Genomic DNA, 26199 nt, shown 5'->3' with positions numbered 1-26199 from the left:
ATATAAGGTCTCCTCTGCTATTGAATGTCCTAAATATCCCGTTCATCCACTGCCTTTGGCAATTGGAAATAACAAGATAGAAGCTGTCTTGAATAATTTGAGACTTGTAACTGAACCCCAACTTTGTCTTTGTGGTAGAGGTAGTATTACCATGGGCCTTTCAGACAACTGTAGGAGTTATGCGGGTGTGCCACCAACAACCAAACCCTCCCTTGATATAAATCATGCATTAACCTTTTCTGACTCTATAATTGGAATACCCATATCCGTTGTAGGGTCTGGATTGGGGGCTCCTAATGTGCTTACTCGGGATTGCGGTGAAAACGGATACCTGCAATTGCCTAATGGGTGGGATGGTTGCTGTTATTTAGGCCAAACTCAAATTGGAGGCTAATATTGGAGGCTAAGCATAACTCCACAGCGCACCGCATTAACCGTGTGGAACTAGCAATGGCAGATAATGGCTTGGCTTGTCACTGCCGCTGAATGAACCTTTTCATTCAGCGGCCAAAGCGCAGGGTGGTGAGCATACATATTCCTTTTTATTAGGATGACGCCGACAAAAACAATAAACAATACAAAAACAACCGTGAAGCTTAAGGGCTATGTGCCACAAAAGTTCACTTCCCACAAAGAAAGGAGGGAAAAGTGTTACGTAAGTACGGTTCCCAATCAGAGACAACGATATACAGATGTCCCTGATTGAGAACCATACCCAGCCAAAACATAGAAATACAAAATCATAGAAAAACAAAACATAGAATGCCCACCCCAAATCACACACTGACCAAACCAAATAGATACATAAAATAGATACATCCCAAAGGTGCGGACTCCGGCCACAAAACCTGAACCTATAGGGGAGGGTCTGGGTGGGCATCTATCCGCGGTGGCGGCTCAGGTGTGGGACGCAGACCCCGCCCCACCACTGGCTCACCCCACTTTGGTGGCACATCTGGTGCGGGGACCCTTGTCGCCGACCCTGGACTGGGGACCCTCGTCGCGGGCCCCGGACTGGGGACCCTCGTTGCGGAACCCGGACTGGAGGCAGTCGCAGGGGGCTCCAGACTGGAGACCGTCGCTGGAGGCTCCGGACTGGAGACCGTCGCTGGAGGCTTCGTGCCATAACTCCTCACTGGAGGCTTCGTGCCATGGATCACCACTGGAGGCTTCTTGCCATGGATCATCACTGGAGGCTTCGTGCCATGGATCATCACTGGAGGCTTTGTGCCATGGATCATCACTGGAGGCTTCTTGCCATGGATCATCACTGGAGGCTTCGTGCCATGGATTATCACTGGAGGCTTCTTGCCTTGGATCATCACTGGAGGCTTCGTGCCATAGATCATTACTGGAGGCTTCTTGCCATGGATCATCACTGGAGGCTTTGTGCCATGGATCATTACTGGAGGCTTCTTGCCATGGATCATTACTGGAGGCTTCTTGCCATGGATCATCACTGGAGGCTTCTTGCCATGGATCATCGCTGGAGTGGAGAGACACACAGGAGGCCTGGCTCTGGGAGCAGGCACAGGACTTACCAGGCTGGGGAGACATACAGGTGGCTTTGTCCTTGGCCGAGGCACCAGATACACTGGGCCGTGGAGGCGCACTGGAGGTCTCGAGCTTAGAGCCTGCACAACCCATCCTGGCTGGGTGGTTATCTTCGCCCTGCAAATGCGGGGAGCTGGCACAGGACGCAGGACGCAGGCCCCTTTACCAGCTGCTTTCGCCTTCCTCTCTGCTTCTACCTGCTCCCACGGCAGGCGATCCTTTCCGGCCAGAATCTCCTCCCACGTCCAGGATCCCTTGCCATTCAAAATGTCCTCCCACGTCCATTCCTCCTTACCACGCTGCTTGGTCCATTTGTGGTGGGAAGTTCTGTCACGGCCGTCGAATGAATAGGACCAAAGCGCAGCGCGGTGAGCGTACATATTCCTTTTTATTAGGATGACGCCGACAAAAACAATAAACAATACGAAAACAACCGTGAAGCTTAAGGGCTATGTGCCACAAACAAAGTTAACTTCCCACAAAGAAAGGAGGGAAAGGGCTACCTAAGTATGGTTCCCAATCAGAGACAATGATAGACAGCTGTCCCTGATTGAGAACCATACCCGGCCAAAACATAGAAATACAAAATCATAGAAAAACAAAACATAGAATGCCCACCCCAAATCACACCCTGACCAAACCAAATAGAGACATAAAAAAGGCTCTTTAACCTTTCTAGGGCAGGGGTTCCGCTAGCGGCAACATTCCGACAACATTCAGCTGAAAAGGCAGTGCGTGAAATTCAAAAATATGTTTTAGATGTATGTAACTTTCACACATTAACAAGTCCAATACAGCAAATGAAAGATAAACATCTTGTTAATCTACCCATCGTGTCCGATTTCAAAAATGCTTTACAGCTAAAGCACAACATATGATTATGTTAGGTCAGAGTCAAGTCACATACACACACACAGCCATTTTCCATCCTAAGATAGGAGTCACAAAAAGCAGAAATATAGATCAAATGAATCACTAACCATTGATGATCTTCATCAGATGACACTCATAGGATATCATGTTACACAATACATGTATGTTTTGTTTGATAATGTGCATATTTATATCCAAAAATCTCAGTTTACATTGCCGCGTTATGTGCAGCAATGTTTTGATTCCAAAACATCCGGTGATTTTGCAGAAATACTAAACATTGATAAAAGATGCAAGTGTTATTCACAGAAGTAAAGATAGACTTGTCCTCTATTCAACTGCTGTGTCAGATTTTAAAAAACTTTACGGAAAAAGCATAATCTGAGAACGGCGCTCAGAACCCAAAACAGCAAGAGGAATATCCGCCATTTTGGTGTCAACAGAAGTTAGAAAAACACTATAAATATTCACTTACCTTTGATGATCTTCATCAGAAGGCACTCCCAGGAATGCCAGTTTGACAATAAATGACTGATTTGTTCCATAAAGTTCCATAAAGCCCATCATTTAGCCACTTGTTGTTAGCGTGTTCAGCCCAGTAATCCATCTTCATGAGCCGCGAGCACTTCCTCTAGACAAAAACTCTAATGTTCCGTAACAGTCTGTAGAAAGAAGTTAAATGATGTATGCCATTGGGGTGGCAGGGTAGCCTAGTGGTTAGAGCGTTGGACTAGCAGCCGAAAGGTTGCAAATCCCTGAGCTGACAAGGTACAAATCTGTCATTCTGCACCTGAACAGGCAGTTAATCCACTGTTCCTAGGCCGTCATTGAAAATAAGAATTTGTTCTTAACTGACTTGCCTAGTTAAATAAAGGTTAAAAAAAATTATCAATCTTTAGGATGTTTTTAACATAAATCCTAAAGGTTCCAACCGGAGAATTTCATTGTCTGAAGAAAAGCATTGGAACGAGAGCAAACTCTGTCAGGAGCGCGTGTCATGAGACCGAGGCTCTCTGCCAGACCACTCACTCAAAGAGCTATTATGAACCCCTCCTTTATAGTAGAATCCTCAAACCAATTTCTAAAGACGGTGACATCTAGTGGAAGCCCTAGGAAGTGCATCCTCATTCATATCTCACTGGGATTTCAATAGGCACTGTTTTGAAAATCGATTTCTCACTTCCTGTTTGGATTTCTTCTCATGTTTCTGCCTGACATATGAGTTCTGTTATACTCACAGACATCATTCAAACAGTTTTAGAAACTTCAGAGTGTTTTCTATCCAATACGAATAATAATATGCATATATTAGCATCTGGGACAGAGTAGGAGGCAGTTCAGTCTGGGCACGTCTTAACATCACTTCCTCAATGTAGGCCCATATGAATCTGACTATTGCTGATTTTGCCCTTCTTTCTACTGATGTTCAGAATCTTAAAGCTGATCTTAAAGGTATAGTCTGGCATTAGACTACATCCTGGATAAGGAGGGTGGAAAATGCAGGGCCCTAAATTCTATTTCCCCCACTGAATGTGTTATGTTTCTCCCTGACTCCTCTGATAATATGACAGAGATTTTGATAGGATTAACACAGTTGGCTGATACCTACACCCCCACAGGAGAAGACTCCTGGTTCCCCTTTGGGTGGCTGAAAGATAAACTGGGAAATATTTAAATTGTTTTCCATTTTGGTTCCATTACTGCTCCCACTGATCGTTTTGTTAATTTGCATTTGTGCAGCTGGCAAATGTGTACTTCATAAGCCTATGCCAGGCATGTTAATGCTTCATGTTCCTCATCCCCTAGACCCGCCCTCCCATTCAGCTGATAAAAATATTCTTTAGAAATATTTAACTTTCACACATTAACAAGTCCAATACAGCAAATGAAAGATAAACATCTTGTTAATCTACCCATCGTGTCTGATTTTTTAAATGTTTTACAGCGAAAACACAACATATATTTATGTTAGATTACCACCAAATTCAAAAACACACAGAGCGGTATTTCACAGTCACAAAAGCATGATTTAAAATGATTCATTGCATTTACTTTTTCTTTTGATACTTAAGTATATTGTAGCATTTACTGTTGCTTTTGATACTTAAATAAAATAGCTTTTACAAAAGTATATTGATTGTGAAATAACGATTGCCACTAATCAACAAAACTCAAGTTTTTGGATGACAAGAGAGAGTTTGTGAGAATGAGTGCCCTGAGAGTTCTGCTTTACTTACAGACATAATTTAAACGGTTTTAGAAGCTTTAGAGTGTTTTCTATTCAATAATATTTATTATATGCATATATTAGCAATTTTTTACAGATTTTTTGTCAGTTTACTATGGGCACGCATTTCACCAACGGGGGCAGTATTCTGCCCTAGCCTTAACAGGTTTTAACACTAGGAGCGCAGAGATTTACATTTAATATTTTTCTCATGTCCTCATGTCCTCATGACTTTTCCTAAATAAGTCTATGTAACACACAGTCACTGATAGAATCTTATTGTCACAAACAGAACTGTTTTAAAACCAGTTTTAGGAGTACATGTGTTTTTTTGAATGGCTTCCCCTCTGCTGCCCCTCCCACTCCGGACAGTTAAAGGTGTTCTAACCTGTTGATAATCACCCCGATAAATGCTTCATAATTTGACCTAAACTATACTGAAACTAATTGCTCATATAACAACCAGTGCCATCAGTGTTGGGGAGTAGTAAACTACATGTCATTCAACTAGTAATTTAACAAAAGTTTTGCAGTAGCTTGGTTACCACTGAACTAAATTACAATCTTGGTAGTGTTTTCAGTAGTTAATTACTTTTTTGCCATGTGGCGGTATAGAACTGGAACTATACACTACTTTAAAAAATACATTATATGGGCATCAGATCTGCCTAATTCTCACATGAAACATAGTTTTTGTGTCAAATAGGCCTAATTACACATTCTGTTAACATCTGACTCAAGAGTGAACTATTTTGCAATTTGTAGTCCATGACATTTCAGATTTAGATACTGTATGGTGATTTACAGTGTATTCAGAATGTATTCAGAACCAATTACTTTTTCCACATTTTGTTACGTTACAGCCTTATTATAAAATTTGAATAGAAACATTTTTTCTTCATCAATCTACACACAATACCCCATTATAACGAAGTGAAAATAAGTTCTAGAAATTTCTGCAAATTTATTAGACCCTTTTCAGACCCTTTACTATGAGACTTGAAATTGAGCTCAGGTGCATCCTGTTTCCATTGATAATTCTTGAGATGTTTCTATAACTTGATTGGAGTCCACCTGTGGTAAATTCAATTGATTGGAGATTATTTTGAAAGGTCCCACTTTTGACAGTGCATGTCAGAGCAAAAAGCAAGCCATGAGATCGAAGGAATTGTCCGTAGAGCTCCGAGACAGGATTGTGTCAAGACACAGATCTGGGGAAGGGTGACAAAACATTTCTGCAGCATTAAAGGTCACCAAGAACACAGTGCCAAGAGACACCTAAAGGACTCTCAGATCATGAGCAACAAGATTCTCTGGTCTGATGAAACCAAGATTGAACTCATTGGTCTGAATGCCAAGCGTCACATCTGGAGGAAACCTGGAACCATCCCTATGCTGAAGCATGATGGTGGCAGCAGCATCGTGTTGTGGGGATGTATTCTGGCAGCAGGGAGTTGGAGAAACTCCCCAAATACAGGTGTGCCAAGCTTGTAGCGTCATACCCAAGAAGACTCGAGGTTGTAATCACTGCCAAAGGTGCTGAGTAAATGGTCTGAAAACTTCTGTAAATGTGTTATTTCAGTTTTTTTCTAACATTTCTAAAAACCTGTTTTTACTGTGTCATTATGGGGTACTGTGTGTAGATTGATGAGGGGGGAAAAACACATTTAATCAATTTTATAATAAGGCTGTAACTTAACAAAATATGGAAAAAGTCTCAATACTTTCCAACTGCACTGTATCACAAAGTAGTTTGAATGTAGTCAACTGCTTTTTCAAAGTAATTTTAGTTAAGGGTAGCTTTAGTGTAGCTACTTCAAATGTGTAGTAATTGCTAGCTTGGTAAACTACATTTCAGAATTCTTCCCTCATAACAACAAATTAAATAAATCAAGTATAGTAGGGGGAAGTGGAGACGTGTTTTACGTTCAGCATCACTCTGTTAAGGGAGATGTAGTGTTCTTTCTAACAAAGATGTCTACATATATTTCAGGATGTTGTGAATCAGAATTCATTTAAACATTATAGTTTTGAAAATAAAGCTTGTCCAAAAAAGTGGTCTCTTGGCACAACTTACCCCAGATATGGGGTAAATTGAGCTGTATGACAGGGTAAGTTAAGCCGACTACAAATTCCTATACTGAATTAAATATGACCACTACCTTTTTAAAACCATGTCTATATTTATTTCCCAAACACAATTCAATACAATCAAAATCACTTAACCAACACTTTGTTTTTGAAAATTGTTTTCAACATTGGCCTTTTTGTTGCCTCATATCCCAGCAATAATGCCTGGCATTACGCCTGTGAAGAAAACGCTTGCCATTGGCTCAACCATTGGTTCAAGTTACCCCATAGCTATTGACACTCTATACCCCAAGACAAACATTTAGACTATTAGCCCACACAGCTACAATGATGCACTTTCAAGCTAGGTTTAGAACCTCATATTGAAGCTTATAGAGACCCCAATTGATGTATAGAACAATCTTGACATTACTTTGGTTTAGATGCAAGCATCATGAAGTCTCTAACACTATACATTCATTTGATTTGGTGAAAATCTGTTTTTTGGACCAAACTCCAATAAATGACAAACTCCATGAAATGATGACTTCTCCCTAAATAATTGGTCAAATGATACATTTTGTGTATGGTTCTCTAGAAACAAGGGTGGCTCAAGTTACTCTTTGGCTCAACTTACCCCATTCTCCCCTACAAATGCAGGATCTTAAATTGATTCAGTTTTATACACCAGTTAAATAATACTGCAGTGACAGGAAATTTGAATTTACATTTTTGTAGGGGTTGATACATCTTGTCTGAAATTAAGATTTGACATCTGTATCATGGAAGGTCATTGTAACAACTGGTTATCGATGTATGAGAGGGTTAACACACAGAGGACTAGTTGCATTTGTTAAATGTTCAGCACGGATGTGTCTGAGATTCATGGCTGCAACAGACGACAGTAATACTGTACAGTGTTCAGTTCTCACTGTTAACACTGTAACCACACTCTTTATCCCCCCCAGAGAGAGAACAAAAGCCACGCTGAGACAGTGTTTTTATCTGAATTATTTATCTGCCATGCTGCTGTCAGTCATCTCTTAAAAGACAACTGAAAACAGGTGATTTTACTTGTTGATACTCTATGGCTAAAGTGGTGTTAACACACACACACTTGCACCCACAGACTCACACAACCACATGCTGTATACACCCCATTCATTAAGCGAGCTGAGGTGTGTTTGCCCAACTCCCATGCTCCTTTGCATCGTCTGATCTACTATCTGCCGTTGTCGATAGGCGCGGTCTGCTCTCTCTCTCTCTCTCGCGTGCACGCTCTCTCTCTCTCTCTCTCTCTCTCTCTCTCCCTCCTCCCACCCTTGTACTCTTTCTGCTCGGCATGGAAATCTCTTACCGGTGACTCGCTGACTCGCTCTACAGCTCCCTATCTATCTCTCACACACTCTTGCTCTCCCTCACTCTCCCTCGCTGTCTTTCTTCTCGTGTCATGCTTTATAAGGCAGGGATCAGCTTGAGCATGAGTGAGTGTGTGTGAGCTCTGTCTTTGCTGCAGCATCCTGGGTCTCTGTGTGGAGGAGAGGAGGAGAGTTCCTGCTACTCTCCCAGCAAAGAGCACTCTAGGTGGGGGAACATCATGGTCAGAGAGGGGGTTCTCTTGACCAGAAACAGTACAGTCCCAGGACAGAACGGACAGACAGAGACGCGTGGTGACTGGAGAGGAACGAAATAAGAGATCAAGAGGAGAGGAGCGTATTGCTGCCTCTCAGGCTTTTGTGTTGTGAGAAACTAAGGGAGAAAAGAGGGGAGGATAGGAGGGAGGGGGGCACACTCCTGAGATACAGGGATCCCAGGAGGTTTCAGCAGGGGGGAGAGGGCTGTACAGGAGGGGCGTGTCAAAGCTGAAGTGGAGTAGGTCTTCTCTGCTTATCAAAGACAAGAAAGACAGAAGGAAAGGAAGAAAAATAAGTGAAGAGTGAAGGAGAGGTAACGGTTTCGCCTCAGCGTCAGGAGTTGAAGAGGGTCTCGAGGGGGTCATGGTGAGAATGAAGAGGGAGAGAGTCTGCTGAGAAAAAAGAAAGTAGAAACAACAAGCAGAAGGTAAGGACAAAGGGATGTGTGCTCATTGAGTGAAGACTTGGTTTCTGAGGAAGAAGAAGAGGAGGAGGAGAGGTCTCTCTTGTTGAGGCGTCTGGTTGTTTTCCCTGTTGAACTTCAGTCAGTCTACAGGACCCCATCATGGCCGTCCAACTCATGCCCGAATCAGCTGTCTGTTTGCTTATGGTGAGTAGGAAAGGTCCAGGTATTTTTACACACACACACACACACACACACACACACACACACACACACACACACACACACACACACACACACACACACACACACACACACACACACACACACACACACACACACACACACACACACAGGCACAACCACACATATACACACACAGTCACTGAAGCAGGAAGCAAGATGTCACCCCACAATGGGAGATGTTGCATGAGCTCCTATGTACACTACTATACACCCTCCACAAATCTCCCACCTCTATCATAAAGAAATCAGTATTTATGTAATATCATATTATCATCAAACAATGTACCATTTCATCAAACATTTCTGTGCTTCAACCCAATATGGGTACGTTTCCTTGCTTTGTCTAAATGCTCCACGTGCTCACAGGGATCTCTCTGCAGTGGGCTGGTTATGAGACATCACACAGAGAACAGATATCACTGTTACCAGATGGGCGATGTGCTGAATGTGCTGCTGATGTGCATGTGTGTGTGCATTCTTTTTTTCTCATTCATTATTGGCTAGAGCTTGATTTTGGCAGTCGTCTTCTCTTTCTCCAGACTTAGAAAATATACCTTTTCTCATGAGAGGGAGAACACACACGACCCACAAACTCATAACACCACAAAAGCAGCTTGTACAGGCCATTTTTATCATTTTAAAATACAGTGACATCTCAAGATGCCTTCCCGGCCAGAAGTAGAAATAAAATCAATGGAGACAAAACACTAGACATGCAATAGTCCATTCTAGTCATTGTAATTCTATGTGCTTGTCAGTTTCCTCCATCCCAGAGGGGCTTCACTGAACTACTTGTTATCTCCTCCTGTTATAGCTGTCTGTAGCCATAGCAATAGTCCATGTTACACGCCCAGGGATCGGACAGGGGGAGGGGGGCGGGGTGAGGGTGGATGTCAAGGGGGTGGGGGGGGGGGGGGGGGGTGGAAGATGGAAAGGGAAAGAAAGGTGGAACATAAGTCAAAATATAGCTAGCAGCATATCTTTACCTCTGTCGAAATTACTGACTTGAAATAGTGTTAGCATCCTGGTCCAAACATACAAACAGTATTTCAAATATATGTATGAATGAATAAACCTCAAAGGTGACTTCAGTCATGGACTCTGTGGAGAAACACATCACATCAATTGAAGATGTTACTGTAATTATTTCTGTATTATTTATAAAGAGTGGTTATCTGGTAACTGATCAAAACTCAGTAATACATGTTTTCATTACATCCGAACATGTATTCATATTCACACAGTCATATTCAGAGCTCAATCCCATCTGAAATCGTAATGTATGTTTATGCAGTTTAGAGGTTTGTGTGTGCGTGAGTGAGTGCGTGCGTGAGTGCGTGCGTGCGTGCGTGTGTGTGTGTGTGTGTGTGTGCAGGGATTGACATTAAAGTCTGAAAGCCACTTGCCCATCAGGACTCGGGAGGATATGTTGGTTTCATGAAGATTTTGAGCACTTGTCCGAAAATGTAAATTAACTATTTACATGCAGAACTGCCATGTACAGTTGAAGTCGGAAGTTTACATACACCTTACCCAAATACATTTAAACTCAGTTTTTCACAAATACTGACATTTAATCCTAGTAAAAATTCCCTGTTTAGGTAAGTAAGTACCACCACTTTATTTTAAGAATATGAAATGTCAGAATAATAGTAGAGAGAATGATTAATTTCAGCTTTTATTTCTTTCATCACATTACCATGGGTCAGAAGTTTACATACACTCAATTAGTATTTGGTAGCATTGCCTTTAAATTGTTTAACTTGGGTCAAATGTTTTGGGTAGCCTTCCACAAGCTTCCCACAATAAGTTGGGTGAATATTGGCCCATTTCTCCTGACAGAGTTGATGTAACTGAGTCAGGTTTGTAGGCCTCCTTGCTCGCACACACTTTTTCAGTTCTGCCTACACATTTTCTACAGGATTGAGGTCAGGGCTTTGTGATGGCCACTCCAACACCTTGACTGTGTTGTCCTTAAGCCATTTTGCCATAACTTTGAAAGTATGCTTGGGGTTATTGTCCATTTGCGACCAACCTTTAACTTCCTGAATGATGTCATGAGATGTTGCTTCAATATATCCACATCATTTTCTTTCCTCATGATGCCATCTATTTTGTGAAGTGCACCAGTCCCTCCTGCAGCAAAGCACTCCCACAACATGATGCTGCCACCCCCGTGCTTCACGGTTGGGATGGTGTTCTTCGGGTTGCAAGCCTCCCCCTTTTTCCTCCAAACATAACGATGGTCGTTATGGCCCAACAGTTCTATTTTTGTTTCATCAGACCAGAGGACATTTCTCCAAAAGTATGATCTTTGTCCCCATGTGCAGTTGCAAACCGTAGTCTGGCTTTTTGATGGCGGTTTTGGAGCAGTGGCTTCTGCCTTGCCGAGTGGCCTTTCAGGTTATGTCGATATAGGACTCGTTTTACTGTGGATATAGATACTTTTCTACCTGTTTTCTTCAGCATCTTCACAAGGTTCTTTGCTGTTGTTCTTGGATTGATTTGCGCTTTTCACACCAAAGTACGTTCATCTCTAGGAGACAGAATCCTTCCTGAGCGGTATGACGGTTGTGTGTTCATATGGTGTTTATACTTGCGTACTATTGTTTGTACAGATGAACGTGGTACCTACAGGCGTTTCTGAAATTGCTCCCAAGGATGAACCAGGCTTGGCTGTTTTCTTAGCTGAAACTATAGTTTGTTAACAAGACATTTGTGGAATGGTTAAAAAACTAGTTTTAATGACTCCAACCTAAGAGTATGTAAACTTCTGACTTTTCATCTACACATTGAGGAGGAATCAGAAAGACCAGTACTGCAATTCTTTGTATTTTGGTTGTTATCAATAAACAGTGGGGAGGAACAGTGGGGAGGAACAGTGGGGAGGAACAGTGGGGAGGAACAGTGGGGAGGAACAGAAGATCAGTTTTAGGCTACTGGAATTCCTTGCAGTTTGGTTGTTTTAACTACTTGTTATCACCTACCCAATGGGGCAACCTCAAAGCATGCTCAATTTGTGTGACTGTTCAGTTCAGTTGCCCCAGGCAATAGGGCAACCCTTGTATGTCAGTCGCTGGTGTGTGTGTGCATGTTTGCGTGGCTGTCTGTGGCTGCATGAATATTAATGACATTTCTGCTGTGTGTATTAATATTTCAGTTGAGGCAGTGATTATCTCCTGGTGTAATTACAGGAAGTGATTTTAATAACACACAGACTCTGTAAACACCCACAGAAAATACTGACTGCCACAAATAATACAAATAATCATAACCACACACAAACTAGATACCTGTAGATATATCTCCCTCTCTATCCCTCTATCTCTCTCTTTCTATTTCTCTTTTTCTCTCCCTATCTCCCTGTGTGTAAAGAAGGGCATCTGCTATTATGTTTGTGCCAAGTTCACTGAGGGAAGCCATCTCCTTGGTGGGTGTGGAGGCTGCTTACACAACGAGCAACAGAAGGCTAGCTCTTCCTCTTTCTCTCTCTCTCTCTGGATGTCTCTCTCTCTCTCACTCACTCACTCTGTCTCCTCTTTGGGGTGTCGCCTCTTGGAAATGTAGCATGTTAAGGTCATTCTAAATCTAAATTATGTATGGAGCTCTGGGGGAAGCACATGTTGCCATGGAACTTTTGTCAATAGTCAGTTGTGATTAAGACACCTATCAGTTCAGTGTCTGTCTGAAAACATGCACGGTTTTCTGAAGAACGTTGTTAAGTTTCACACTATACAGATTCTTAGCCACAGTATTACCCCCTCCCCCGAAATACACACACACACTCAGACCCCCAACCCCAGACCCCCAACCTCCTCATCACCATGGTTACAGACCCCCAACCCCATTCCAGCACCACTGACTATGGACCTCATTAAATTAGTTGACAGGAAGTGACCTCGTTCAATTAGAGGGAACAGGAGAAATGACAGTGTGTTTGTGCTGGGGAGCCTTGTTGTTGTGGCTGATATAAATAAAGACATCCAGTAAATTGTGTTTTAGTTCTCCTCTGGGCTCCATCTGTCTGGAGCTAATGTGATTGGAGCTGAGTTACAGTACAGTAGCATTAATACTGAGTGGTCTCAGGCCTGTCATGGAGAGCAGGCCTAGGGGAGGCCAGATACAGCAAATATGATTGGATCTCAGAGCTGATTGACTGATGGTTTATGAGGGAGGGAGGGAGGGAGGGAGGGAGGGAGGGAGGGAGGGAGGGAGGGAGGGAGGGAGGGAGGGAGGGAGGGAGGGGAGGGAGGGAGGGAGGGAGGGAGGGAGGGAGGGAGAATTGGTTATTACTTCATCTACAGCAAAGCAAAAGATAGCCATAATTTTTCAGCTGATGATGCCTTTTTGACTTGCAATTTGTGTCTCCAAATGAAGATGATATCAGTCATGGTTCTGTGTGCTTCTTTGTCTGCATGGATCATATGTGATCTATTTTAGTCCATGCATGAACGATGCTGAGGCAGTCGCAGACTAAATCAAATCAAATCAAATGTATTTATATAGCCCTTCGTACATCAGCTGATATCTCAAAGTGCTGTACAGAAACCCACCCAGGCTGTGTCGGGTGGAGATTATAACAGAACATGGCCAAGATGTTCAAATGTTCATAAATAACCAGCATGGTCAAATAATAATAAGGCAGAACAGTTGAAACTGGAGCAGCAGCACAGCCAGGTGGACTGAGGACAGCAAGGAGTCATCATGTCATGTAGTCCTGAGGCATGGTCCTAGGGCTCAGGCCCTACGAGAGAGAGAAAGAAAGAGAGAAAGAGAGAATTAGAGAGAGCACACTTAAATTCACACAGGACACCGACTAGGACAGGAGAAGTACTCCAGATATAACAAACTGACCCTAGCCCTCCGACACATAAACTACTGCAGCATAAATACTGGAGGCTGAGACAAGAGGGGTCAGGAGACACAGTGGCCCCATCCGAGGACACCCCCGGACTAAAGAGAGACACAGTTTCATCTGATGTGAGAGGCGATAGATAGGATCACAATGGCTAACAGGAAATAGCCTATGGTCTGACCTCCACAGGACATGCTAGCATTACTGGTGTGATCCCCATCAGAAACCTCAGCTATAGCGCTAGCTATGTCGGCTACCATACTGGTTTGATTCATAACAGAAACCTCAGGTAGTGCTAGCTATGTCTGCTAGCATTACTGGTGTGATCTTTATCAAACACCTCAGCTAGCGCAAGCCATGGGTTCTAGCATTCCTAGATGGAGTCTGAGTGTGGTATCGGTCTTGAGGTCACTGGAGACAAAAGACTCTTATACAGTATCTAGCTGCGTCATTTCTGACTATGTGTTTGAGAATGGTTCTCTGCAGAGAGGGCTGACTGGGATACAGCAGAGAGCTTGACTAGGGGTAGAGAGAGTCTGTAGTGGCGCATATATACGGACACACAGAGAGAGAGAGAGAGAGAGGGGGGGGGGGGGGAGAGAGAGAGAGAAGAGAGAGAGAGAGAGAGAGAGAGAGAGAGAGAGAGAGAGAGAGAGAGAGAGAGAGAGAGAGAGAGAGAGAGAGAGAGAGAGAGAGGGGGGGGGGGGGGGGGGGGGGGGGAGAGAGAGAGAGAGGAGGGAGGGAGAGAGGGGGGGAGAGAGAGGAGAAGAGAGAGAGAGAGAAGGGGGAGAGAGAGAGGGGGGAGAGAGAGAGAGAGAGAGAGAGAGAGGGGGGGGGAGAGAAGAGAGAGGGGGAGAGAGAGAGAGAGAGAGAGAGAGAGAGAGAGGGGGGGGGGAGAGAGGGGGAGGAGGAGAGGGGGGAGAGAGAGGAGACGGAGGAGAGAGAGAGGGGGAGAGAGAGAGGGGGGGGGAGAGAGAGAGAGGGGAGAGAGAGAGAGAGAGAGGGGGGGGGGGAGAGAGAGAGAGGAGAGAGGGGGGGGAGAGAGAGAGGGGGGGAGAGAGAGAGAGAGAGAGGGAGAGAGAGAGAGAGAGAGAGAGAGAGAGAGAGGGGGGAGAGGGGAGAGAGAAGAGAGGGAGATGAGAGAGAGAGTGGGGGGGGGGGGGGGGGGGAGGAGAGAGAGGGAGAGGCTAAGCGGATTACAGTCACACAGCTTCAGGGCTGTTCACTGCATGCAGAACTATAACAGGAGGAATGGCACAAAACCCACTCTGCCTGACAGAGATACCACTGAAACAAGCTCCTGGTGATATATGAACTCAATCTACTCAGTGTATAGATCCATGCTTTTCTTTTCAACAGGGAAAATATTATTTCGTGTATCTTCTGAGTGAATAACATTTGGGTAAATGTGACTTCTGTAAGCAAAGCGTGTGGAACACCTGCAAAGGGTGTGTTCATGCCAAACTTCAATAAACCGTGTGTGTGTGTGTGTGTGTGTGTGTATGTTTTGCATTATGGTCTTGATTAGGGGGCTTGAACTCCCCTCATCTCATCTCCTCAGTAGGCTCCATAAAATTATGTATATTTATATCACTCGCTACACATCATCCCATTATGTGTGTGTGTGTGTGTGTGTGTCTGTGTGTGTGTCTGTGTGTGTGTGTGTGTGTGTGTGGTATATTAGGTTAGGGCTGATTCCAAATTATAAAGAGCAGATGATTCAATCCGATGGAATGAAGCTCCTCATTCACTTCTAATCAATTTACCTTGCCATGACCTTATGCAGTGTGTGTGTGACATCTATCTTTATCTTTAACATTGCTTATAATACACCAACAGTCTGTATGCACAATCATTTCATCAGAATTTATCTTGTAACATCTCTTTTTACAATGTTTATGAGAAGGTGTAGCGATAATTCCAGCCAAGTTGCTCAAGATTCACTTTGAAATTGACCATTTATCCACATCCTGAGGACGTCGGAAGACGCTATCAAAACGCTATTTCCGTCAAGTAGGCCTGGATTTCAGAATGGTAGATGGGCATAAGCCATGAGCTCCGGCTCTTAGGGTTGCGTGTTCCATCCACATGCAAGATGGTTGTTTTTGTATTAACCCAAAGTGCAGCTGAAGCAGGAGGAGCAACCTAGGGTGTCCAAAACACCTCAACGTTTTGGAGAAACTTCTAAACATTGATGTTTGGAGAAACATGGAAAAACATCTGAATCTGAAGTCAAATTGGTCAAACCATGAGACCTTGTTGTTAATTCATGATCCATACAGCAAGAAATGGAGATGCATGCGATGCAATATTTATGGCAAATTAGGGCTGTTTTGGAGAAAGGTGATGAGGAGAGAAAGAGAGCATGATTTGTGTGTTCGGAGAGTTTACAGTATCTTAATCAACCTGATCGCAGCTAAATTGTGAATTGGATCCTCTCTCTCTTTCTTTATTCTATAAATGCTTTAATGGCATGAATGGGTGGTTGCCACTGTTGCCAAAGAAATTCATTATTACATAAATTAACAATATGCTTAAGCAACAACAATAGTATATATCAACAAAAACAATTATACACGGAAAATAATGCACGAAAAATAAAACAAACAGCAACAAATGAGAAACAAAATCTACAACAGCTCATTTTTCTCTCTCTCTCTCTCTCTCTCTCTCTCTCTCCATTGTAGTCCTGAAGGGGGAGGGGTAATGTAATATCTGGCAGTATGACATCATGCAGTAGTCTAATTGATTACTCTGCAGTACACAGGCTGGTCTGTGTGTGTGTTACTCTATGTCATTCTCTGCCCCATCCATAAATTGCAGCAAGAAAAACCGCAGATCACATTAAAAATCACATCAAATAATCACCACTGCACACAAAACGCACCTGCGTAGATTATGACAGAGAGAATTCTCACCTCAGTCGATCACTTCTAAACATGTTCACTTCTATGTCACACTGGTCAAATGCCATCAGTGAACATGTCAATACTAATCGCCCGCACACACACACACACACACACACACACACACACACACACACACACACACACACACACACACACACACACACACACACACACACACACACACACACACAGCCAAGTTATCATTACTCATTGTGTATTTATTCCTTGTTATTCTTTTTTTTCCAATATTTTCTAAGTGTTTTTATTGTAAAGTGGAAATGTCTAGAAGCAACAACGAAGTGGTAGGCCACACAAGCTCACAGAACAGGACCGCCGAGTGTCGAAGTGTGTAGCGCGTAAAAATCATCAGTTCTTGGTTGCAACACTCACTACCAAGTTCTAAACTTCCTGTGGAAGCAAAGTCAGCACAATAACTGTTCGTCGGGAGCTTCATGAAATGGGTTTCCATGGCCTAGCAACGGCACACAAGCCTAAGATCCCCATGCTCAATGCCAAGCTCGCCATTGGACTCTGGAGCAGTGGAAACACGTTTTCTGGAGTGATGAATGGCACTTCCGTCCAGCGAATGAAGCTGGGTTTGGCGGATGCCAAGAGAACGCTACCTGCCCCAATGCACAGTGTGCACTGTAAAGTTTGGTGGAGGAGGAATAATGGTCTGGGCCTGTTTTTCTTGGTTCGGGCTAGGCCCCTTAGTTCCAGGGATGTGAAATCTTAACATTATAGCATACAATGACATTCTAGAAGATTGTGTGCTTTCATCTTTGTGGCAACAGATTGGGGAAGGCCCTTTCCTGTTTAAAGAAGGGGGATACTTAGTCAGTTTCACAACTGAATGCATTCAACTGAAACGTGTCTTCTGCATTTAGCAGAAGTGGGTGTCGAAATTGACAGACAAATCTATGTATATAGCAGCCTATAGTGTTACGCCCTCATCTGTTTCACCTGTGCTTGTGCTTGTCTTCACCCCCCTCCAGGTGTCACCCATCTCCCAATTATCCCCTGTGTATTTATACCTGTGTTCTCTGTCTGTTTGTTGCCAATTCGTCTTGCTCGTTCAAGTTAACCAGCATATTTCCTGTCAGCTCCTTTTGTTTCCCAGCCTCTCTTTACTAGTCCTCCCGGTTTTGACCTTTGCCTGTCCTGACCCTGTACCCGCCTGCCTGACCTCTCTGCCTGACCCTGAGCCTGCCTGCCATCCTGTACCTTTGCTCCACCTCTGGATTACTGAACCCTGCCTGTCCCCGACCCTGAGTCATCTTGCCGTCCTGTACCTCTGCCTTACCCTGGATTTTCGACCCCTGCCTGCCTTGACCTGTCTTTTCTTCCCCTGTTTGCTACAATTAACAGTGTTACTTCGACAGTCTACATCTGGGTCTTACCTTGATCCCTGATATTTAGCCTAATTTCGACACCCTAGAGCACCCTTGTCGTTAGTAAAAGTCTAATTACATTGAAGAAGTTGAAATGAATCATGCCTACTCCAATGTGCCTTCCTTCATCACCATGAGCTGTCCATTTCCCACTGACTGTGCTGCGGATGCTGCTTCAAGTTTCAGCACGACAACGATTCAAATATGGCTTATTGTAAGGTCAATAACTCAGATAAACTCATCATGGGCAAGAAACAAATTGTTTTTAATAAAATCAATTATAGTAGTAGCAAGCTATCAAAGTTGACTTCCGGTCCTCCTTCTCGTCTTCTCGCTCTCCTTCTGAAACTGAACAGAACATAAGCTACAGGCTAGTTCGCACGCAAGGCCTAATTCAGGCCTCATCCCTAAATAAACATTTGACTCTCCTCCTGAACTGCCACCGTAGGCCTTCACAGCACAGCCATTGGTTAGGCAGCTCACAAACAAGTTTTTGATCAGCAAGAGCAGAGCAGGCTGTGGCTCAGGATTGGAATATCCATTGCTTTGTGTAATGCAGCCTAGTTTTATTCAGACGATACAAAAAAATAAGGTCAATAACTTATATTTTAGTTTGATATTGTGTGCCCAGTGGAAAATCAGAGATGAGGGGTTGCATCGGGCAAACATCGAGATGGATATATACTGTATAGCTCTCCTAATAAGCAACTAATTCTAAAACACAGAGAAATAGTGACATTTCATTAATTACAAATTGCATGACCCTCCACTGGACTAGATTAAAAAAATACTAAACCCTCCCCTTGACTGAAATGAAAAAAGCATGACCCTTCCCCATTTTCCTCCAGGTAAACCGACTAGCATCACTACTCTGGACGGTTCTGACTTAGAATATGTGGACAACTACAAATACCTAGGTGTCTGGTTAGACTCTAAACTCTGCTTCCAGACTCACATTAAGCATCTCCAATCCAAAATTAAATCTAGAATCGGCTTCCTATTTCGCAACAAAGCCTCCTTCACTCATGCTGCCAAACATACCCTCGTAAAACTGACTATCCTACCGATCCTTGATTTCGGTGATGCCATTTACGAAATAGCCTCCAACACTCTACTCAGCAAACTGGATGTAGTCTATCACAGTGCCATTTGTTTTGTCACCAAAGCCCCATATACTACCCACCACTGCGACCTGTATGCTCTCGTTGGCTGGGCCTCAATACATATTTGTCGCCAAACCCACTGGCTCCAGGTCATCTATAAGTCTTTGCTAGGTAAAGCCCCGCCTTATCTCAGCTCACTGGTCACCATAGCAACACCCACCCGTAACACACACTCCAGCAGGTATATTTCACTGGTCATCCCCAAAGCCAACACTTCCTTTGGCCGCCTTTCCTTCCAGTTCTCTGCTGCCAATGACTGGAATGAATTGCAAAAATCTCTGAAGCTGAAGTCTTATATCTCCCTCTCCAACTTTAAGCATCAGCTGTCAGAGCAGCTTACCGATCACTGTATCTGTACACAGCCAATCTGTAAATAGCACACCCAGCTTCAGTACCTCATCCCCATATTGTTACTTATCCTCTTGCTCTTTTGCACCCCAGTATCTCTACTTGCACATCATCATCCGCACATCTATCACTCCAGTGTTAACGCTATATTGTAATCATTTCGCCTCTATGGACTATTTATTGCCTTACCTCCCTACTCTTCCACATGTGCACACACTGTACATATATTTTTCTATTGTGTTATTGACTGCATGTTTGTTTATTCCATGTGTAACTCTGTGTTGTTGTTTTTGTCGCACTGCTTTGCTTTATTTTGGTGGCCAGGTCGCAGTTGTAAATGAGAACTTGTTCTTAACTGGCCTACCTGGTTAAATAAAGGTGATTTTTTTAAATAATAATACAATTTTAATTAAATGTTGCTCGCAGCACTAGAAATGTGCTCTGGATAAGAGTGTCTGCTATGTGACTGCTAAGTGACTACACACAGGTGCACACAGGTGAAAGGCAACTTGCAGCCATACACCTGTGAAATCAGTTACTGATACAGACATGGTGGTGTAGCAGGGAGATTGGAATGCTGTGAACCAAGAAGTTGTGAGTTGAAATCCCAGCTGAGGACGTGTTTAATTTTAGTTAGTGTATAAATGAACATGCACAATGTAATCATGTGTGTCAATTATGTAAGTTAAAAGTACTGTGTGTGTAACTAGTTCCACAGCCTTTTTTTAGGTAACATACCCAAATCATTTCTAGTTGAATGAACATTTGAGACAAATTGAACAAACACATCATTTTAAGTTTACAGAATTTTTTCATATATTTTTTCATATTGGAGCTAAGCTTAGGCCAACTTTTTTTTTTAAGTTAAAGGGTACCACTTTGACTAAAAAGTGTTGTGGAACCAGTTACTTACTATTATTTAGTTAAAACAACTAGATGTGTTTTACAGTGTGTCAAGAGGGCATTGAGGGAGAAGGAAATACTGCAAACACAGACTTATTAATGGTTTAGATGCACTGTAAAACACAACCGAATCATCCATGTATATAATTACTCATATAGTGTAGTGTGTTCTGGAAGACTTGTTATTTTTCTCCTCCTGTCTCCACTGCTGCTCTGCATTCAGTTCTACTCTCTTCTGTCCATCCAGGGGACTGTGTGAGAGAGAAAGAGAGAGAGTGAGATATTCACCTCAGACCCACCGGTGTGTGACTGCACTGCATGCGTTAGAACGCGTTCATTTAACCCTAATGCCTTATTCATTAAACTATCTCAACATCAAATCATTTCTGGGTAACGATTAAGTAACTTACTATGATGGTTTATTTTTGAACATTTGAATTAAAAACTAAAAAAGCTTCTTACCAAAGAGTAATTCCTCAAGCGAGAATTTAGCAAGGGCTGTCTGGAAGTGGCTTTGGGTTAGGGTGGGGAGGGTAAAACTGAAAACTAGCTGAATAAGGACTATTGGTGGAGCTTGAGGGGAATACCACTCATTATAATAGTCTTCTCATGAGTGTGTGTGGGTTCGTCTGTGGTTTGTGTGAGACGCACGCACGGGTGCGATTCTGTGTGTGTGTTGGTCCACCTACAGCGGCTTGTGAAAATATTCACCCCCTTGGCATTTTTCCTATTTTGTTGCCAACAACCTGGAGTTAAAATAGATTTTGGAGGGGCTTGTATCATTAGATTTACACAACATGCCTACCACTTTGAAGATGCAAAATATTTTTTATTGTGAAACAAACAAGAAATACGACAAGAAAAATGAAAACTTGAGCGTCTACAACTATCCCCCCCCCACCACCCAAAGTCAATAGTTTTTCTCTATAAGCTTGGCACATATAGCCACTTGGATTGTTGCCCATTCTTCAAGGCATGTTTTAATAATGGATTTAATGGTGCTCTGTGTAAAATACTACTTTAGTAAAAGTAAAAAATTATTTGGTTTTAAATATACTTAAGTATCAAAAGTAAATGTAAAGATATGAATAATAAAAAATTCCTTATATTAAGCAAACCAGACGTCACAATACTCTTGTTTTTTAAATTTATGGATAGCCAGGGGCACACTTCTACACTCAGACATAGTTTACAAATGAAGCATGTGTGTTCAGTGAGTCTGCCAGATCAGAGGCAGTAGGGATGACCAGGGATGTTCTCTTGAGAAGTGTGTGAATTTGACAATTTTCTGTCCTGCCTAGCATTTGAAATGTAATGACTACTTTTGGATGTCAGGGAACATGTATGAGGTAAAAAGTACATTATTTGGGGGGGAATTTAGTGAAGTAAAAGTTGTCAAAAAAAGATATAGTAAGTATGGTACATACAGTATACCCCAAAAAACGACTCCACTTTCAGAGTGGAGTAGTACAGTGTACTTCACTATCAGCATATTCTCTCTCTCAGAGACAGAGATGAGGCCTACCCACACACGTGATAAGACAGATGAGTGCTTCAGCTTGATTATCATAGCAAACACGGTCTAACTGTCTATTGTAGTAATTTCCGTTCCTCCCCCTACCACCCATCTACTAATCCACAGAGAGACAGAGAGACAGAGATTACTTCTAATGCTGTAACTTCCTCTAATGGGAGATAGAGTACACTTAACCAGACCAAATTACTCATAGCCCTACTGCTCTGTCTAATTAAAACACTCCATTACCCATATTACTCTGGGGGCTATTGCTCCTTCCTCCCAAAGTGTGCACTTGTTCACTTCACTTCCTTCGATGATTTGAAAGGAAATGACTGGTGTAAGAAACATTTAGCAAACTCCCACTAACACATGCCTCTAGCAATCCAATACTTTCATTTTGTAGGAAGTAGGCCTAGTGAACACTGCAGGAGAAAGGAAATATCATTGGGATGAGAACACCCATGATGCTAGCTAGAGATTGTACACTAGAATAATGTGATATAACTAAAGATTTTACAGGGTTTTATTGCATGTTGTGCGTTTGAATTTAGAAAATGCTCCATTATTCAAATGTTTTGCTCCATGAAGTAATCCAACAATGTGTATGCCGGCATCTTGTCTATTTCAAATTTTGTTGAATTACTTATGGAGCAAAAAAAGTATTGATAGCCAATGATGATGAGACCTGTGTGGTGCCAAGACAGTGTGGTGCCAAGACATCAACCTCTCACTTAACATCAGCAAGACAAAGGATGTAATCGTGGACTACAGGAAATGGAGGGCTGAGCACGCCCCATCCACTTTGACGTGGCTGTAGTGGAGAGGATCGAGAGCTTCAAGTTCCTCTGTGTCCACATCCGTAAGGAATTAACATGGTCCACACTCACCAACACAGTTGTGAAGAATGCACAACAATGCCTCTTCCCCTTCAGGGGCCCTCAGATCCTCAAAAGGTTCTAATGCTGCACCATTAAGTGCATCTTGACCTGCTGCATCACCGTTTGGTATGGTAACTGCTTGGCATCCGACCGTAAGGTGCTGCAGAAGGCGGTGTGGGCGGCCCAGTATATCTCTGGGGGCCAAGCTCCCTGCCATCCAGGACCTCTATACTAGGCAGTGCCAGGAAAATGTTCAGACTCCAGCCACCCAAGCCGTAGACTATTCACTCTGCTACCGCAAAGCAAGCAGTACCAGAGTTCCAAGTCTGACACCAAAAGTCTCCTGAGAAGCTTCTGACTATTTGCATTGGCTCTTTTTTGCACTGACTCACTGGACGCTCACACACACAAAACACACATGCATATTGATGCCACACACATGAAACAGAATCTGTATTCAGTTCATTACAATTTTAGTCACCTTATCTGCAGAAACCACACAAGCGGGAAATAACAGTCTGGCTTCCACAGCAGTTATAGACTATAGACTGAGGCACCAGCTGGGTGTCAATGTGGGTTAGTTGTTTTTAAAATGCATCGCTTTAATTTAATAAGCTTTAATTCTCCCGTCATATACAAAAGGCAAAAGGATATTAGCACTGTTGATATGGTATATACATTTTTATGTTTGATTCATTACTTTTGTGATATTTATTATAGCATGAGACTGGGGGTTAGGAAAATGATGACACCACACGTTACTGGAAATACATGTCACAGGATTACACATCAATATGAACTTTACTTTTAGCTTACAGGAGAGACTTAAATAAATTAAATGAAGGTCCAAAGTTGGATAAGGCAGGGTTTTACCTTTGAAGAACTTCGGATGCTGCCGTGGGGTTAGCTAATGGGGATCCATAATAAATACAATACAAGTCAATGAGGGGAATGAAATAGGATGATTACATTTATTATAATTATGGAAGACTGATTAGATTCTCTACATTTACATTCCAATCAGAGCTGAGGGACTGTTACCACGGTAATAACAGCAGTAACACAGTTACTGTAACGGTTTTCTTTAGGTGAAGTAGAGGCGGACCAAAATGCAGCGTGGTTGTTATTCATTGTACTTTAATAAAGAAACTGTACACGAATAAACTAACAAAACAACAAACGTGCGAAAACCTAAACCAGTCCTATCTGGTGCAAAACACAGAGACAGGAACAATCACCCACAAACACACAGTGAAACCCAGGCTACCTAAATATGGTTCCCAATCAGAGACAATGACTAACACCTGCCTCTGATTGAGAACCATATCAGGCCAGACATAGAAATAGAAAAACAAGACATCCAACATAGAATGCCCACTCAGATCACACCCTGACCAACCAAAACATAGAAACATACAAAGCAAACTATGGTCAGGGTGTGACAGTTACTCATAATCATATTTATTAAATACATTCAAAATTCTCATTCAATTGAACCATGTTCTTTGTAGATAGATGGTGAATAAACTAGATGGCCAACTATAAAACTAACCAGAAATGTTTTCTCTAGGTCTGATGTTGTACCTTACAACATACACTGATCATACAAAACATTAAAGACACCTGCTCTTTGCATGACATAGACTGACCACAATATGACCACAATATGAATGTTTGGACATCTCAGATGGCTTCTTCCAAACATCTTCACAATATTTAAGCTGTTTTACATGCTGCTTAGCAGTAGGGGGCAGTGTCTGTTCATGACTGTGAGAGGCTATTGGATTATACAATAGTGTGTGTGTGTGTGTGTGTGTGTGTGTGTGTGTGTGTGTGTGTGTGTGTGTGTGTGTGTGTGTGTGTGTGTGTGTGTGTGTGTGTGTGTGTGTGTGTGAGAGAGCATCAGGGCAGAAATGGGTCATGCTAACATAGGTAACATTAAGCACTGCAAATCAGTATGCCAATGCCCTGCATGTGGCATCATGACTGTCATATGCCGTACTGACAGATGATGATAATTACGAACCTATAGTTTGAAATACGAACACTGAATGGTTTGAGCCATATAGACACTCGGCTACGTGATTACTGGGTTCACACACACACGTTTGTTTTACTATCCTTGTGGGAACCAACCAATTCATTCACATTCATAATCCTATTTGCCCTTACCTCTAACCCTAGCACTTAACCTAACCTTAACCCTAACCTTAATCCCAAACCCCTAACCCTAACCTCTAAGCCTAAAACAGCTGTTTTCCTTGTGGTGAAATGTCCCCACAGAATTTTCCTTATTTTACTATCTTTGTGAGGACTTTGTGTCCCCACAAGGATAGTAAAACCAAGAACATACACACACACAGACACACAGACACACACACAGCAGATGCAAAGCACGGTGTGTCGCCTGCAGAGGCCGGGGGTTGCCCCTGACAACTGTTGCTAGGAGACCGAGCCAGAGGGACTTCATAGAAGATCACACTGGTTCTCCCCCTCTCTCTCTCTCTCTCTCTCTCTCTCTCTCTTTCTCTCTCCCTCTCACTCTATCCTCGCTCTGTCTCTCTCCTCTCTCTTTCTCTCTTCCTCTCTCTCTCTTTCTGCAGTATAGAGAAAGACAGTTTTCTCTCTGAACGGTAGTTTGGTTGAGAAGGTTGAAGGGCTTTTCCTTCATGTACCTCCAACACCACAGGGTAGTTTAGGATACTTCAGTGTGTGTGTGTGTGTGTGTGTGTGTGTGTGTGTGTGTGTGTGTGTGTGTGTGTGTGTGTGTGTGTGTGTGTGTGTGTGTGTGTGTGTGTGTGTGTGTGTGTGTGTGTGTGTGCGTGCGTGTGTGTGTGTGTGCAAGTATGTGTGAGTGTGTGTGTGTGTAAGGGATTGCTGGTTAATGAACTTTAGATTAAATGTCAAAGCCAGTCCCTATGGCACAATTGCCCTGCTCTCTCAAACATGGCCTGGGAGTTGGTTAACTCCTGACACATACTGTAGCTCTGGTAGTTGAAGTCTTCAAATATCAGGCAGCAAGGTACTCATCACATGTGCATGGTTCACCAAGGCATGTGTGCTGCATAGACAAGCATGCAAACCAAAAGGACCAGTGAGAGATTGTGTGTTTGTGTTTAATTCCTACTCATTTATAGATCTATCAATTTAACCTAGTTCATCTCCCCTCTCCAACATGACCACAGTGTTTGTATCATGTCTGATGATTAATGTTGTTATTTGATTT

The 26199-nt window shown here is 42.8% G+C and overlaps 1 protein-coding gene across 1 annotated transcript in view; it reads left to right on the top strand.

Annotated features, from left to right (window-relative positions):
- Window positions 1–8145: 8145 nt before the first annotated feature.
- Window positions 8146–26199, top strand: part of LOC109866952 (FERM domain-containing protein 4A) — a 192940-nt gene continuing 174886 nt past the window's right edge. The window contains exon 1 of the mRNA XM_031801194.1: window positions 8146–8968. Within this exon, the coding sequence (XP_031657054.1) occupies window positions 8924–8968 (45 nt within the window). The 5' untranslated portion in view covers window positions 8146–8923. The remainder of the gene's footprint in view (window positions 8969–26199) is intronic.

Source organism: Oncorhynchus kisutch, linkage group LG22 (assembly GCF_002021735.2).
Source record: "Oncorhynchus kisutch isolate 150728-3 linkage group LG22, Okis_V2, whole genome shotgun sequence".
NCBI classification, from domain to species: Eukaryota; Metazoa; Chordata; class Actinopteri; order Salmoniformes; family Salmonidae; genus Oncorhynchus; species Oncorhynchus kisutch.
This window is presented reverse-complemented; position numbering and strand designations above follow the sequence as displayed.